At 45.1% G+C, this 17158-nt stretch overlaps 1 protein-coding gene across 1 annotated transcript in view; it reads right to left on the bottom strand.

Annotated features, from left to right (window-relative positions):
• Nucleotides 1-8125: 8125 nt before the first annotated feature.
• The window catches only part of CXCL12 (chemokine (C-X-C motif) ligand 12), a 72344-nt gene continuing 63311 nt past the window's right edge, over nt 8126-17158 (bottom strand). The window contains exons 4-6 of the mRNA XM_009888811.1: nt 14072-14158; nt 10304-10401; nt 8126-8430 (exon numbers count right to left, since the gene is read on the bottom strand). Coding sequence (XP_009887113.1) covers nt 8399-8430; nt 10304-10401; nt 14072-14158 — 217 coding nt within the window. The 3' untranslated portion in view covers nt 8126-8398. The remainder of the gene's footprint in view (nt 8431-10303; nt 10402-14071; nt 14159-17158) is intronic.

The raw sequence follows: 17158 nt of genomic DNA, 5'->3' as shown, positions 1-17158 counted from the left end.
CATCTCCTGCTCGCAGAGCATCCTCTCTGGGCTTTATCTCTTGTAACCGAATGACTGGGAAGCCTTGCTTCTCCTTGTCACTTCTTCGTTATCTTTTTGCACTACTCCACCCTTTCAAGAAACTGAAATACTTTCTGTTAACCGAATCTTGCATATGGTGAAAGAGGTGAGTGTGAAATTAGCCGATCTGTACTTCTTTACTTGCTTGACAAGCCATCCCGCATCTGGTGTGATGCTTCTCCAACACCCAACGAAGAGATAGAGATTTGCATTCCTTGCAACATGTATGTTCGATTAAGAGCCCAGCAGAGCAGATCTTCGACCATGAAATCTACCAGGTAGGGACTGTCTTTATCATTCTGTGTTTGTGCAACCCCTGCACAGTGGGGCCTTGTCCCAGTGATAACAATGATGGACAGAGAGAAAATCAGACTGGGAGATGGGATGCAAGAGTAGGGGAGTGTAGGCTTGTACAATAGATACATTCTGAAAATGCCCCTAGAATCTCCCCCCTTTCTTGGCAAGACCGGATGTCTGCTCTGGAGATCCCAAGGGGTAGGGAAGGATACCAATCCCTCACTACAGGGCTGGGGTAGATTGCTTAGTGGGTAATAAAGCAGATAGACGAAACACTGAGACAGCCAGGCTGAGGAAAACACTGAAAGTTACTATGAGGACCTTAATTTTGAATGTGGACACTTAGCTGGTGGTAGTCATCCAGCTGGATTCCTGGCTGTAGATCTGGCATACAGGGTTTGATTCCTGTTTGCATTCATAGTATTTATATTTTGAAAGAAAGAAGTATTTCTTCTCTTTTTCCTCCTCCTTTTCCAAATATTTTGTGCAGAAGTATTTTACTAGTGCTCTGCCCTGTGGGAAGGCTCTAATTTAGAAAACGTGGGCCAGGCTATGCAATGGGGCTTGGCATTTGCTCATGTAAGTAGTCTTCCCTTTGCGTAAGTGTTGTACAGTGTAGTCTGAAGTATTTAAAGTGTCTGGTGCTCAGAGGCAAACAGATAGCGTGTGCAAAATACTAAACTTATATTGGTTTTATGTATTGCCGTGGTACTGGGTATGGAAGGACTTGGCAATTTGGGTTTTGTTACACACTCTGAACCACTTCCAGAGAGTCCTTTCTTCAGATTTGCTGTTTTTACAGGCAACGTACAAACCCATTTCACCACAGCCAAAATCTTCTTCCAGGCACTGCAATAAATCACGCGGCATGCTAGGCAGCTGGAAGTGATTGCAGATCTGTGGGGTGGAAGAATCACACACATTTTGGAGGTTTCAGTCAGCTGCAGCAGCATTTTAAACCTCTCTCCTTCTGTTCTTAGGTTGTGTTCTTCCACTTCTCAACAGACCGCGCTAGACTTCGCCCTCCCTTCAAGCCATGGTGGTCTGGCTTGGGTTTGTGGAAGGCCTGAAGCACCCTCTTGGTTCTGCCAGCTCACGATGCCAGTGTGCCAAGGTTCAGCTCTCTGTTTGCTGGCAGTGGGAAGGAAAAGATGACAAGTCACCATTTTTCCTCTGCAGATATGGTGGGGAACGGCTGATGGCTGTAGAGGAACGCGCTGGAAGGCATGTGAGCTGAGGACACACGGATGTGCCAAAAGGTGGTGCTGCGGCAGGCAGGGGAAGACAGATCAGACTTCACAGGTGGGAATGAGCCCAAGAACATAAGCCAACCAGCTCAGCAGCAGTGTTCAGGCAGCTCCTCTTCTAAAGGGCCCTGGATTCTGCTCTGATACAGTGCCTGCAAAGGACAAAAAGGAGATGTCCTACCACATCTTTCAGAGCCTGGAAATGGAATCCTGGCCCTAACCAGAGCCACCAACAAGGGTGAGGAAGCAGGAAGGTGCTGATGACTGGCAGAGGGTGACAGACAGCTTTAAATCACCAAGACTTGTCACTTGAGCTGTGGCAACTGGGGTTGAGAGGAAAGAGGAGGTCCTCAAAGAGCCAGAGGAGGCAATGAAGAACAAATAAGGGCTGGGGCAAAAAGGGACAAAGGAAGCCACTCAGGGAGTTTACACAAGAAAAGATCATGAGTGCAAGCACTGCTGCCAAAGGGAGCCTAAGTGAGCAGACCCCCCTCCCAGAGTCAAGGGGGTGTATGGACCAGGGACAGGGCTGCAGTCTTCTCTCACTGCCATGCCTCTGCCCCTCCATCTGGAGGGCAACCTTCGTGACCAGAAATAGAGGCCTTTTACCCAAATCTGTCTCCTGTGTAACAGCAGGAGCCGTACTCAGCCTCAGTCCAAGAGGAGCTGGGATGGCTGATGATGTATGGGTGTTATTAATCACAGACAGGCTAAGGAATGCTCCCTTGGAACCAGGGCTATCTGCATATGGATTTCTGAAACCAGAGGGATCATTAGCTCATCTCGTCTGACCCTATTGGTAACAGAGGCAAGAGAACTTCACCCCGTGTCCCCTGAGAGCCCAGCGAGCTGTATGTGGCTAACACCACAGCGTTCAGCCCCTATCTGAAGACACAGGAAGGATCAGGGCTTTCCCCCCCTCTCTTGGGGAACGTGTTCCAAAGGCTAATCAGTTCCACACTTAGAAATCTGTTTTCAGTTTGAATTTCTCTGGCTTCATCTTCTAGACCTTGTTTTGGGGTGGGGTTTTTTTTTGTTTGTTTGTTTTTTTTTTTTCATTTTGCCCTTGCTAGTCTCAAAGCTACATATTTGTTTTGTTTGAGGGACTGTCAGGATGACAAGAGAGCAAGTAGCTTTATAAAGCAGGGAGATGCTCACCAGAAGCTAGAACTGACCCTTGTCGTGCAGCGTCACAGCAGCTCCTAGGTAACATCCTCAGTGATAACACCCTCAGTGGTAACATCCTTAGCTGGTCCCAAGAAGCGGGGGCATTTCCCATGCTGCCTTCTGACCTGGACCATGCCAGGGCCTAATAAATCCAGCCCATAATCAGTGTCAGGATGATTGAGGCCATGAATGCAGCTGATTTCCTTTAGCTTGCTAATATTGGAAAGCTGCCTATGAAGAGAGCCAGATGTGCTAATAAGATGGGTTCACCGCTAATTGCTAGGCAGTTTGTGGATACGTTGTCGTGACGCTTTGCTGAGGAAGTAAGAACCAAAACTTTCATATTCGAGAGAAAAGACCTGATGAAAGGCACAGCAAAGTGCTCCACAGAACGTGGGGCCTTTCCTCAATATTAATGTGTAATTTTGTAGCTAATTACTCCCAATGCATTTCCCAGTGGCCTAGGAATCTCTCACTGACCATCTGCACTCACAATTACCTGCTCAGTTTTTCATAATCTCTTAGTAAATCATTGCTGGATTTGCAAAGGGATCATCAGTCATCTGAGTTTCCTTTCTTGCATGTCTTTTGCCTTGCATCAATTTGGCCAAGATGTATTTATTGAATAAGAAGCTCAGTAAGGCTCAAGCACTGTTTCTTTGTTATATGAAACTATCCCTAACCTTTGCTCCAGCCAGAGTTGTACATGGTGCTGGGATTCACTTTGTGTTGTGGCAGTGGATGAACGGAGGAGGACTGGCTCGTTGGAGCAGGGCAGCTGTGGAGGGTGACCTGAGGAAATACATTCAAGCTGCCAGTGGGGACTCAGAGATGGGGGAAGGCACTGACAAAAGTCGGTTTTCAACTCATGGTTTTAAAACTCATCAAACTTCCTACAACACCATCAAACTTAGGATTATACTTCCAGGATCTCAGGCCAGTCCGCAAGCCTCTGAAAGCATTCCCCACCTCTAAACCGAAGGCTGACCCTGCTGTGCCCTGGGAAAACCAGCCCCAAGGAGGGTTCTGTTCACAACATCTGCTCTTTTGTCAAACGCACCCCCTGACACCCCTCGGGCTCTTCAGAGAAACCTTCATCCCTTCCCCAGCACAGATGACGATGGCATCCCTGTTGCTGGAGCAAAAACAGCTCACAGTTTTCAGTTCCACTGAAGTCAACCTGCTGCAGGAGACAAGTTGGAGGGGAAAAAAAAAAACTTCGGGCTTCTGTTTAGGGAGCAAACGGTTAAGCTTTTCCTTTGAAGATAGCACAGTTCATCCTGCTAGGCTGCTGTTCCCTGCCAAAAGCCGATGTGGGCACTTTGCCTCAGGTTCCCTGCAGAGTCTGAACCCATGGGGCTACATGGAAGCATTCTTCAAACTGGACACTTAAACTACATCTGAATGTTTTTTTCTGATGTGAAGATTGTAGCCGTTTGTATGTGAGGAAAATAAATTAGAAGCAAGTAATCATTTCATTTAGATAACATTTTTATTAAGAAAATTTTAAGTGCATACACATTTATGGGAGAAATTACAACAATATAAAACTGTTTCTTTTCAAAATATTCTATGAAAGGAGTAACTTCAAAAGCATAATATAACTCCTCCATAAAAGCTGCCTTACAGGAACACAAATACAAAACCCTTTTCACATTATTTGGGAAGATATTTCATTTTACTTAATAAAAATATAAAGTACAGTATTTACCACATTCGACAATACTGAGTTCTTAAGGAGTGGAAGATGGGAGGTTCATGCAGCCCTTTCATGATGATATGTTTTCTTCTCTGTGGCCACCAGAGTCTCATGTTTGCAAACAAGGCTTGTCTTGGTGGGATGTTGGTAAAGAAAAAAAATCAGATTTTAGGTGATGAGTTCGTAGCAACCACTGGTTACTATAAATCACATCACTCTAAGTTGCCAGAGAAAAGAAGGACCGTCCAGATGCTAACAAAGGGAAAATATCAACAAAAACTTCTATAGGAACTGCATTTTCAATGAAATGTGTATATTTAACTTCGAATACAGCCTTCATTGCAAAATGAACAGTCACCTTTGCTCAAACACTTTAGTTAAAAACACATCAGAAAGTTACCCTTCATCCTTCCTCAGGCAGAATTCAGATAACATATTCATACATACAAGTATAAAGCTAGCATAAATTAAAAATTGGCACAGCAATAAATACCATCTATTCTTAAAAAAAAATAATAATCCAACCTTAGGATTCCACAGCTGCACTTTGAAAATACCACACGTGACAATTTCACATTTACGGAAGCTGCTTTTTCAGCACCAGTTCAGTGTTATCTCTTTTCCCTCCTTCTCTTCACGTGTGGTCCCTACATCACTCCCATCTCCCCACGCTCCCTTTCCCTGATCCAGTCTTTGGTCGACAGTTAAAGGCAGAAAGGGAAATCAAGTGCTTTCCCCGAGCGGGTTTCTGCTCGTGCTGCTGCTCAGCCTACCAAGACTGTGGTGTGCACAGGAGGAACGGCGTGCGATGCACAGGACAGCGCAGGGAGCTTGGGACAGCCCAGCCAGTGATTTCTCTAGTGCGAAGGGCACGGCTGCTCTTCCTGAGGCATCACGCAAATAATGCCAGGCAAAGGGCAATGCTTCCCACTCAAGGTTGAATTTTGGTCTAAAGCAAGAGAAAGCTTTTATCACGTTCTCACTTAAGTCTTCTGTTCCTCCTGGCCGGGTCTGCATTCATGCTGTGCTCAACCTTGCCCAGGCAAGGGAGGAATACTGTGCTGCCCCCTGAGAGCATCCCGTGCCCTGAGTGGTCTCAGCGACATGAGTAGTGAATCGCCACCGGCACAGCAGTGTCCGGGCCCAGGTCACACTGTGAGTCTCAGGAAATGCCAGAGGCAGATGGCCCACAAGGCGCCCAGACAACCACCACCTGGCTGTAGATGGTCCCTAGCCTTGCAGGGAGTCCCGTTCCTTCCTGCTGCTACTCGTACATTTCTCCTAGAAGCAAATGCCCTTCCTTTAGCCCAGTTTACCCCTACAACGCTCACTGGTTTGCCCTCAGAAGAGAAGGTTGACAGGTGACCCCGTTTCCTGCATTATCTACACTACCTGTCTTTACTGTCCAGAGCTGGGACCCCGGGCTTTGGCCAGGGTACCCCAGGGCTGCCCATCTCAATGCTTCTGTCAAAGCAGTCCGTTTGCCCGAGCTGTAATGTCAGGCTGGCAGGTGCCCAGAGACCTTTCCCTGCTGGTGCTGACCCCAGATGCACTCCCTGTTAACGAGGACTGCAGCAGAGCACTGGCAAGGCTGTACAGTCACATCTACCCACCCCATCTTTTCACTGGAAAGCCAATGTTAGCCCTAGAAACAGAATCTTCATGGCCCCTATCATCTTTAGCATGGTATGCTGCTGAATTAAGACCAGAGGGTTATTTAATTCTCCGTTTACTCCAATGGTAATGGATCAGACCTCAAGCTGTCCTTGGATGGGAAGCATGTGTGAAGAATGCACCTTCCTGGGTGAGAAGGACAAGCTCTGTGTCTGTGTCAGAGCCAAGATTCTTCCACTTTCCCCCTGAAGTCATTCTTGACTTTGACACTCACATGTCCGCCTCTGGCAAACCACTAGCAATTGCAGATGTATGTGTGGGGACAGAAGATAGACCCCAGGGTATAAAGTTTTGTCCAGGGAAGATACAAGAAACTCTAGTTTTCTCATAAAAGTTCTTTCTGTCTTTATCATTACCACAGAGGATCTCATCCTACTCACATTGAAATCAACACTCCAATTCTCATCAAGTACAGACCTTTCAAAATGGAGATACAATATACTTAAAGCACCAAGTTGGTAATAATAACAATAGAAGGAATGTCAAAATCACACACACATACATTTTAGGCACAGCAGTTGATTTCTACTTTAAAGCAAATGAGGTGATGTGGTCCCAGCTGAAGCACTCTCTGTAATAGCATTGTTTTGCAGAGAGGAAAATACTTACAAGGTTTTTACCTGAATCCACGTGGAAATAAGGTAATCCCTGGCTAGCCAAAGTGCCTCTTTGGCACTGAAAGATGCCTGCCACGAAAAGGAGTGCTTAGTGAAACACCCCTTTTGGTGTTCCCGACACAGGCTGCAGGGAAGACTCCTTTTGAAGCAACCCGCTCAAAAAAAATACAATCTTACAACATGTTTTTGTTTACAATACACATACAGATACATACAAACACAAGCTCTGTGCTGCACAAATGTGCTTCCCCCCGGATCCCAGTGCGCACCATAATGCGATTACTGCTGTACTCTACTCTTTCTATACTATATAGCAAAGATATTGCGTATACAAGTGGGAATCGGGAGAAAGAAATTTCTGGCTGAGAGAGAGGATTGATGCAAGAAGTGGTACCTGTCTCTGGGTGGACTTTGCAAAGGGAATTCCAGAGGCTATCCTGTTCACCAGCAAACAGGGCCATGACCGCTGGTGAACAGTGAGTGTTGGCCTTCATTTCCACACCCGAGAAACCCTTCCACAAACTTGGCAGACCCTCTCTTGCCCCAGGCACCTCTTTTCTCCAAAGACATGGACAGACATCCTCTTCTAGGTATCTCCGAAGCAATCAGGTGTTACCACCCTCAGGTACCTGTGACTGTTCAGTAGCTGAGGCTACAGCATCGTTGGTGAAGGGTCACATAAATGCATCTCCGTCTCCTTCCCTGCAAAGCTAGCCAGGTGAGCTGAAGCCACCTCCTGTGGATGGGTGGGAAGAGATACCTGGTGCGTGGCAGCGTATCCGACTCCTCCAGCAACTTGCAACATGATCGCGTGGTTAGACCTTTAATAACTCATTGGTTTTTGTGCTAAAATTTGTCATCAGAAACACAGGAACATAGGAAATGCCAGGTGACATCAGATCAGTGTTGTGGCTCCTAGTACAAACAACTACTACAAACCAAGTACTAGCACCTTGCAACACCAGATGTACATTGACCCAGCCACTCATAGCTGTGACCAAGGTCTCTGATCTTCAGAGAAGGGCTTTAGCCCTGTAGCCCCGAGTTTAATCCCTCACCCAAAATACCTATAAACGCCACCAATGGTAATGCTGTTTACTTTCATCAATGTCTGATGCTTTTTAGCCTTCCTATGTTCTTGGCCTCAATGACTTCTGGAGGCAAGGAGTTCCTCCACTACTTACACAACATCATTGCACTGTACAGTTCATGTCCTTCTAGGTTTAAAACTCCAGGAGACTTGCATGAACCAAAAGAAAGTTAAATAAAGCAAGACCTCTACATAGCAAAGGAAATAAAATATTTTATAATAACATAGGGTTAGTTTAAATTCATATCTGGCCTCAGTGCTAGGTAATAAACCAACCTGTATAAAAACATATTTTTCTCAAATAGTTACATCTTATATAAAAATAGCACTGTGAAAGCAAGCCAATCTGTGCAAAAAAAAAAACAAACCCCACAACAAAAACCCAAACACACAACACCACCCACCCCCCCCCAAAACAACCAAAAAAACCCCTTTGGGACTGCATGAAGCGTTGCTTTTGTGCTGCATGATAACAGTGAAATGTATTCATTCCCTAATACTGGTTATCTGCTCTCTGGCTCCTACAGTAAGAAATCCTGTAGACGGCTTACAATGCTTGCCTCTTACATCTTGAACCTCCTGTTGATGAAGAAGAGAGTGAAACACTATTAAGGTTTATTTCAGTTGCAAAAGCTTTGATATCAGGCCTAGTCAAACAGCAAATCTGTGTCCGGACTAACCCAAAGGCATTTCTTTTGAAGCCCCTCCAACCAGTATTTCCCAAACATTTTGGGGGAAGTTCTCCACAAGGAGCTACTGGGACCCAGCAGGGCGAACCCAGCAATAGGAGTTATTTTGGGCAGGTTGTGCTCATCACAGTTAGTAAGGTGTTCAGAGCTAACGCAGGAGGAAGGCTGGCTAGGAAGCTTATTCTGGACCTGAAAGCCAGAGCAAAGAATTATCCGTGGGCAAAGAGACTTGGCAAAAAAAACCAAAAAACAAACAGCAGGGAAAGGAGGGATTAATCATTTGTGAGCAGCCCCCATAGTGGGGCAAGTGGCACTGGGAATGCCTCCTCTACCTGCCTCTACCCCACAGTTCTGCTGGAGATCATGGACTGCAGCTCCCCAGGGTGCCAGGTCTCTGTGAGGATGGAGGAGCACAGAGGGCAGCTGATGCTCTGCTCTTGTTGGTGTTCAGCTCTCACCATGGGATGGCTGGAGAGCAGAGGCCCCTGAGTGTGCTGCCCAGCCAGGAAACATCCCCATGGCTTCCCTGCTCTGGGACCTCACCTGCTGTGAGCAGCTGGGCAGCACGTCACAGCTCGTGGTGACCAGCTGCCCAGTGAAGGTGAGGTGACAGGGAGGGTGAGCAGCCACGTGCTGCACGGTAAATGTGTGAGGCGTTAAGTGCAGAGGTAGGGAGCTCAGGGTAGGAGACAGACGAATCAAGTCTCCCGTGCTCAATGTCACATTGAGCATGGTACCCTGGAGGCATGGTGGGTTAGGCATCACGGCAAAGTGCAAGGACATTGTGTGAAGGGTTCACTCAGAACAAGAAGCCAGTCTGGAGTGGCCTCCACGTTCTGTCTGGTGACCCCTACTCCTGCTCCAGGCTGATCGGCCTTTTGCAATCTAGATGAGGTCACTAAGGCTGAGTTACAAGTGTCAGAAGGTAAACACCAGGTATTCAAAAACCTTGATGTCCCAGCATGTCTTGTCGAGCCTACAGGATGAGAACAAACATCCCTTTCAGTGTCTGCTGGACAACTAATACTGTGTGACCACAGCCAGGGACAGTTGTGGCTGCTCTCAGTGAAGGCAGCCTCGGCAAACTCATCCAGGCATAAAGAGGATGACTAAGCTATAAGCAAAATTCTCTGTGAAGATGTCTTTTCCAGATGTCCCACACCAGTAACACTACTTCTTTTGGCACAGAAAGATGGGACACGCTGCTCTGATAGGAAAAAAACAACTGGGACATCCAGAGCATTGGCATATGGAACACCGTTCTCTGGGACTTGCCTAGCGTCTTCCATAGGAGAGGTGTCAACCAGTCACCAATGCACCAAATGATGTCACCACCCAGTGCTGCATTTGTCATTAAAAAACACCAGTGACAAATTCACAGCTGTTATTTGCAGTTTAACTCTGTCAGTTTGGTATTGGAGGGAAATGGCCAGCTAAAAGAAATAGGGCTTCCAAATCTTTACCCTGCTTTGACTTTGGCTTTACTTCAGGGTTATTTTGGCCTCTTTGGGTGTCCATTTTCCCATCTGTAAAATGGGAAAATTTTCCCACCTCTGCTGTGGCTGAACTTTTCCCCTGTTTTAAGAGTTTTATCTATACAAAACCCATTTTCAGGGAGTGTACAGATGTTACGCTCAACAAATATGGGGGAAAATGGAGGTCTGTATAGGCTAATGTGTTTGCCCAAGGTCACACAGGATGGTCAGTGGAAGAGCAGGGACTTGAACCTGAGGTATCCCAGCTCAGAAACTAATGCCTCCTACCATTCTTTCTCCCTGGAGACTTTAGTGGTGTTGCACGGGAAGGGCAGAGTGGGCCCCGTTTCTTCTGTTGCTTTTTTTTATGAGTGCGATGACGTGGTCTAAATTAAAAGAAAAATACAAAAAGACTGCCATAAATTATCCACATACAAAGGCCTTTTTCACATTTATCCTATGGCTCCTTCACATCTTGTCTGCAGGGTGCAAATGATGATAACATCCCCTTTCATATACCCTCTGCCTCAGAGGAACGCTAGGCAAATGCAAGTGCCCTGGTGACAGGACATTTGCAAATTCTGAGGCCATAACAACGCTTTTCCCCAAAACACCGAAGCTTCCCCAAATGCCTGCCAGAACTTGTCACCCAGGAGCCTCACCATCTGCATGGCACCCCCTGAGGTACAATGAAAGCAGAGGGGGGGCTGGATTTCTGTCTTCCCACCCAGCATTCCCACTGATATCAACAAGAATCGGTGGCACTCTATGGGATTTGTGGGCATTCAGTGCCTTAAAATGAGGCTGTGAAGATATTCGCCTACACTGTCCACCACCATGTGGGATATTCACCCAGCACACACTCAGTGGAGTACCGGGAGGTAGTTGTTTTGGCATCTGGTACTTCAGCCCTTATTTACAGATGAGGTCAGAAATTTGGAAGAGCTGCCACACTGGGGTTTACAAGCCCTATGGAGGAAGGCAGCAGCAGGGTTTGGCTCATATCACAGTGAGCTCCTAAAAGTTGGGAGTTCCCTTTCCTTTCTCCCAGTGGGCTCAAGGGAAAGGTTTTTCCTATTTGACTTTGTTATCTTCTGCAGATCCGTCAGCTCTTTCATCTGTGCCAGCAGTAGCTGCTGAGCTTAATGGGCTGCAGCACCTCAAGCTGAGGGGAAGTTCTGAGGTGGGACTATATTAACGTGACAACAGACAAGCAAGGATCATTCTCTGCTTTCTGTTTACTCTGCATATCTTTCCGTGAAGGGAGAAGGGAAAGGCAGTCAATGTATTGTAAATGATGACTGGGATTGCCTGGAAGTGATAAAGGATTTGTTAGCTATTTCAAGAAAGGACTGATTTGCCCCTTGTCTATAAAATGGATGAATGTTGCATGATGTTGGCCGCAGCAGCTGCACAATGATTTTTAAAGTCAGTTAAGGAATTTGGTTTCCTGACAGCCTGAATGTATTTTACTGATGTCTCGTAAGTGTGTATATTACATGGAGATGTGATGAATATAAAGCAATAATAAAGGCTAAGCAGAATTAGAGAGCAAAATAATTCCCTACTAAAAAACATCTCTGGTTTCACAATCAACTGCATTGGACTGCTATATTCTATGAACTTTTTCTTGCCCTTAGCTGCAGATTATAACACAGAAGATACTCTTACACTGAAGTACTGGTATAGATTAAGATGTCTTGACACTTTGGATTTTACTTAAGCAATTACAAGAGCCCTTTCTACAAAACGTATTGATTTTATTCCAGAAAAATAAATTCCCATGTACAATTGGGTTTTCATAACATGAAACAATTAGCCATTTTATTGCTAGTGCATATAGGGTAATGTCACATTTCATACAATTTCAGTACAAGTGAAAAAATATAATATATGGCTGATTGAAATTGATAGCTACATTAACATTTATAGATCTATATAGATTTATTTTACAAGCTGTTAGTAGTTTAGAGGGATATCGGTGTTTTAAACTACCAACATTCATATGGCTCCAATTCAAATATATGAATTGTTTGATGCGCTATAAATATATTCCAAAGTACATTTCATTGAAGAAGTCAAAGCTGTGCACTAAAATATATCAAAAACATGCCTTGTGAAAATGCTACAGACAGAGCCCTGACTGTCTGTGGAGCATGAAAATGCCACTGGTGTGAGCATTACTAGTTGGAAAATGAAAATAATGCCATGATTACAGGATTAGGTGATGGAGATATATGCTTTCTGTCATCTTATTTCATAGAGCTGGGACCAAATTCTCTTCTGTTACTCAATGTAAACCAGGATGAAATCCACCCAATTAGCAGAATTGCTTCTGGATTAGCGTTAGGTAAACAAAACCCAGAATCTGGCTGGAGATCAGGCACGAGCTTACTGGTTTCAGTAGAGCTGGCCCCGGATCTTCACCAGTGGAAGTGAGAGCAGACCGTGTTCCAGCTGAGTTGTTCCCCTAAGTCAGGCAGGCAGGATCTGCGTGCATAATCACATTTGCCCAACCCCACAAATTTCTTAAGTGCCTCCCAAGCTTCAAGTCTTACGAACAGCATTGAGGGCTTCACTGGGGATGACAACAAACAGAAACTTAGGCAGGGGCTTGAAAATTTTCCCAAGTTGGAAAACAAAGTAGCCCAAGATCCTAGGACAGTCAGCATGGGCCACATCATACTCTTAGGCTCAGCTGTGCCTAAATCCAAAGCCATCCTGGCAGCATTAACCTGGATTACCTCTGCAGAGAATTTGCCTAAAGGACAAGAGGGCTGAGTGGTGGCAGCAAAGAAGGCACTGAGCATCGGATGAGATGGGAAGAGCTATCAGGGCTGGAATCACAGTCAGTTTGTTAGAGAGCTTCCTTCTCTCCTCCTCCTCAATTTCGCCCCAGCGTGGTCCCAAAAGGGCCACATGGAGGAATCTCTCTACCTCTGGTAGCATTTCTCCCCTTGCTTGTTGTAATAATACAGGGGAACAAAGACTTTTTCTTTTTTAACTCCACCCCTTGTTTGGCAGATGCATTTGCAAAGCAAACAGTGGAGGGCATTCAGCTACCTGTGCTGCCCCACATCTGCCCTGGGGCCATACCCTTCCCCACATTTCTCCAAGAATGTATTGCTTTTGCGAATGACTGGATTCCAGCCCTGCCTTCACCCTACAGATGCAGGGGGAGCACGTTACAGCGCGGTGACTGAGGGGTGGGAATGTGGTGGCGAGGGTGGGAGGGATACTGAGTGCACAGGTAGGCTTGCTGGCCGAAATGCCATTGATGGATCAATCTGGATCAATTGCAGAGGCCTGGGCAAGCAATGAAATGCTTTGTACCATCACTTGTCTCATCTTCCATCCCAGGAAGGCTGGAGCCCTCCCTTACACAGATAATATATCTCTGTGCTGCTCTTGCTCACCGTAAAATGGAACTGAGATACGCTGTGTCCACCTGAGGGTAGCCATGATCACCCGCTTTCAAGGGGAATGAAAATCGATTTTAAAAGTCTGAATTTGCCATGTACGGCTGGTTTTCCCCCAGCCTTGTGGGAGAGCCTTATTCATGGCAGCACATCTTGCCTTGGCCAGTATTAACAGCACTACACACTGGCCAGCAGAGAAACATTTTTTAGCACTAAGACCTCCTAGGCCTCAGCTGCCTGTGCAAACAGACCCCAGTGTAACATGGAAAAGGGGCTCTAAAGAAACTGGAACAATATAGATTTTGAAGTAACTGTAGTTTGGTTTGGGGAAGGGGGAGCATAAAGGAAGCATTTTCCTTGGGAGAACGGCTTTTTTTAAAAAAGGATGAGTTGGGGACCCCAGAACAGATTCATTAGGATAAACTTTGCCTCAAACCCTGGCAAAACTCTTAGTTTAACATTTAGGATATACTAGAAGCTGTAGCTTTAATACAGACTAGGTCAACTCCAAACCCATCTTCAAAACAATATCTGATTCCACGAGTACTTTGTCCACATGGTAAAAGCCAGCCCTTAATGTTCTACCCTTTAATAACTCGGGATGTTAGCTGTTAAGTCCATTTGTCTCTTGCCTTACTTGTTTAAAGCTTTCTCCAGATATTCCTGGATCCACTTTAACTTGGGATCAATGCACACTTGCTTGCTGTTGCTCTTGAGCCGTGCACTGCCAAAGGAGAAAAGTCAGAGTGAGTCTAGTGTGCGATGCTCCTCAGCCCACCCCCAGATGCCTTATTTTGCACAGAGGTTTGCGATTCCGCTACTCCGCTACGGACAGTACCTTGGGTGTCACTGCTAACCTCAGTTAACCCATGAAGAGGATGGGTTATCCCTGCCATCCTCAAGGCAGCTATCATAAATATCCCTGGGTTCAAAGCACTGGTACAATTTGTATCCTCTGACGCTAATTCTTGTTGTCTGTACTTGTACGCATGTTGGGTTGGGACTGATACAGGAGTTAAATCTAAGTTTTCCAACTCATACCTGGGCTGTTATGAGTTCAGTGCTGGGAACAGCTAATTTTCATTTGGAAATAATGGTATGGTAAACATAGGTAATTTTTTGCAAGGAATTAATTAAGAACAACTTTCAGATTCAACGCGAAATTGAAGTTTCATGTTTTGAGGACAGCACCAAAGCATACCTCTTGGATATTCTGAAAGGGTCTGGTCACTCTGTTTCATACAAGACTAAACAAACAGGTTGCAGGCAGGAAGACAACTGGAAGTACAATAGTGCCAAGGGCAAGTTTTCCCTCATGTATTCACTCAGCACTGGAAACAAAAGCAGAGACCTCCTGAGGGGCTTCCCCTGGATGTCCAAGCTGCACTTTTCAAACCAGACTGTTCAGCTAATCTGAATTCCCTGCGAATTTGGCATTTGGGCTATCTGCATCTTTGATACAAAAGCAGTACAAAAAACTTTTCACCCGCATCAGCAGGTCTCACCCTCCAGGGACCTCAGGGCCTCTTGAGAGTGCTGTGATGTCCCAGGTTCCCCAAAGCACCCTGCCTCTGCCCCAGCTGCTCAGAAATTTCCCCTTAAACAGCCTGCCTGCCGTGCAAAAGTGCCAAGAACAGCAATTTCATGGAAATGCCCGTAGGAATAAGTTCAGTACTTGTTTAAGCATTTTGCTGGATGGAAGCCAAAGTGTCCCCTGCTTCATAAAATGCAATCTGCAGGATATAAAACTATGGCGTAAGAAATAACAGGTCAAAAATGCTCCTTGGTCTGATGTTATGCAACAACATAGTTGTAACATAAACACATCGAAGATCCAGTCTTGCAAGCCCTGCGCCAATAAAGAGATGAATGGGCCTAATTCATATTTTCCTTATAGCAGTGCCAAGCTGGAGTATTTCCAGGGAAGTGATACCAACAGAGAATAAGAATGGATTTGCTGAGGTTAGCAATGCCTGGGAACTCTTGGGCTGGCCTCACAGGGTACAGAACCAGAAACACACGTAACCAGCCTCCAGCCACATGCAATGCAATTCCTCTCACCTAATATTAAGACGTTGATTTTTTTAGACATTTATTTCTGAGCCTGTCAGCCCCTACTCCTTGTATAGCCACGGCAGAGATCCAGGCAATTGTATGGAGCGTTAATCTGAACTGGTTCAGGTGTCTACTTTAGGATGCAATTATTTGCATGCTAAAAATGCTTATTTCCCTGTACTGAAAAGCAGGGAATTTAGGATAGGCTTTGTAGAAGTAGACATTGACAGAGGAGATTTCTGGATTTGGAGAGATTACTTTCCATACAACCAAAGACAAAAGCCTGCTCTTAGGATTTTTGTTCAGGTACAATTACCCTCAACCATGAATGGGAATGTACTTGTGCAAAAAAAAATACAAGATCTTTCCTTGAAACTATGATTTCACTGAGATTCTCTATTCCTGAAAATGGTAGCTTTTAAGTCACTTTTACACCTAAGTAAGCTTTTAAGTACTTTACTTTTTAAAGTAACAAAAAGATGGGGAACTATAGGTTCATGTGTTCTGGGTGCCACTAAATCACATTTCCAACAAACACATTTGGGTCAAGAATGAACAAGAACATAAGCTGCTTTTGTTTCTGCATTTCATGCTCTTATCTCCCTCTAACAACTATGATCCCACATTAATTAAGAGATAAATATATACTCTATCCTGTCTTAAACGTCTGTCATTTTCTTGAAACTACTCCAGAAAATTCCAAATCCTCCATAAAGCTTTAGTGCTGGGACCCTTATGACATCCACTGACAGTCCCAGAGCACAAATCCATACACTATTGTATTTTGGATGCTTGCCTCCAAAATTGTTTATAGGTGGAGATCAGAGTTAGTCACAGATGGTTTTGCCATTTTTGTGAAAGGAAATAATTTCTCAGCTGAGGCTTACATTTTTCTCACTGTCCTGCACCAAATCCTAAGGCAGAAGCACACATGAGAAAATGTGTATGATCTACCCAGAGCAGTTTAAAAAATAGAAAAAATCATATGCGTAAAACCTAGTTCATGAATGGATATCTCTTCAATATATCTGCATGTTCCTGTGAAATCTCATGAAACCACATCGATTTTCTGAGTGCAGACATGTTTTGGATGACAAAGAATGGACTTCTACAGCAAAGTTGCAACTGGAAGAGCTTGACACGGACCAAAGACAGAACTAGTGGTGGGAGCACTGCACAGAAACCCTGTTTAGTCGCTGGGACCTTCTTACAGAGGTCAACAGATGTTGATGGTAGTAGGGCTCCCTTGCAATGAAAAGATGAATGATATTTTTTTTCTTCTGAAGGTTTTGAATTTTGGGAGAGGAGGGAGGGGGTCACCCATGAACAAACAAACCCAAAAGACCTTCCTAAGAACACACCCCCCACATACACTAATCTACAACCCCATTTTTTCCTGAAAAACAGTGTTTCTTTTTCAGCAAAAATTAAGAGGTTATTTTCCATTAGGAACCCAATTATGTCTGTCCTGCTGTGATCTGTGATTTACTGGAGTCAGTCACTACCTGATGTGTCCCTAGATCAGGCCAGCACATGTTTAGGGTCTGTACCTCCTGTGGAGGCTACATGAAATCCAGGAATTCCTTTTGCTTGTTTAGCTCCTCTCTATGGAGGAGTGGAGCATTAGAAGACTCAGAACATTTTAAAATCTTTTCCCCAAGGTGTGAAG

This window comes from Charadrius vociferus, unplaced genomic scaffold (genome assembly GCF_000708025.1).
Source record: "Charadrius vociferus isolate BGI_N301 unplaced genomic scaffold, ASM70802v2 scaffold436, whole genome shotgun sequence".
NCBI classification, from domain to species: domain Eukaryota; kingdom Metazoa; phylum Chordata; class Aves; order Charadriiformes; family Charadriidae; genus Charadrius; species Charadrius vociferus.
This window is presented reverse-complemented; position numbering and strand designations above follow the sequence as displayed.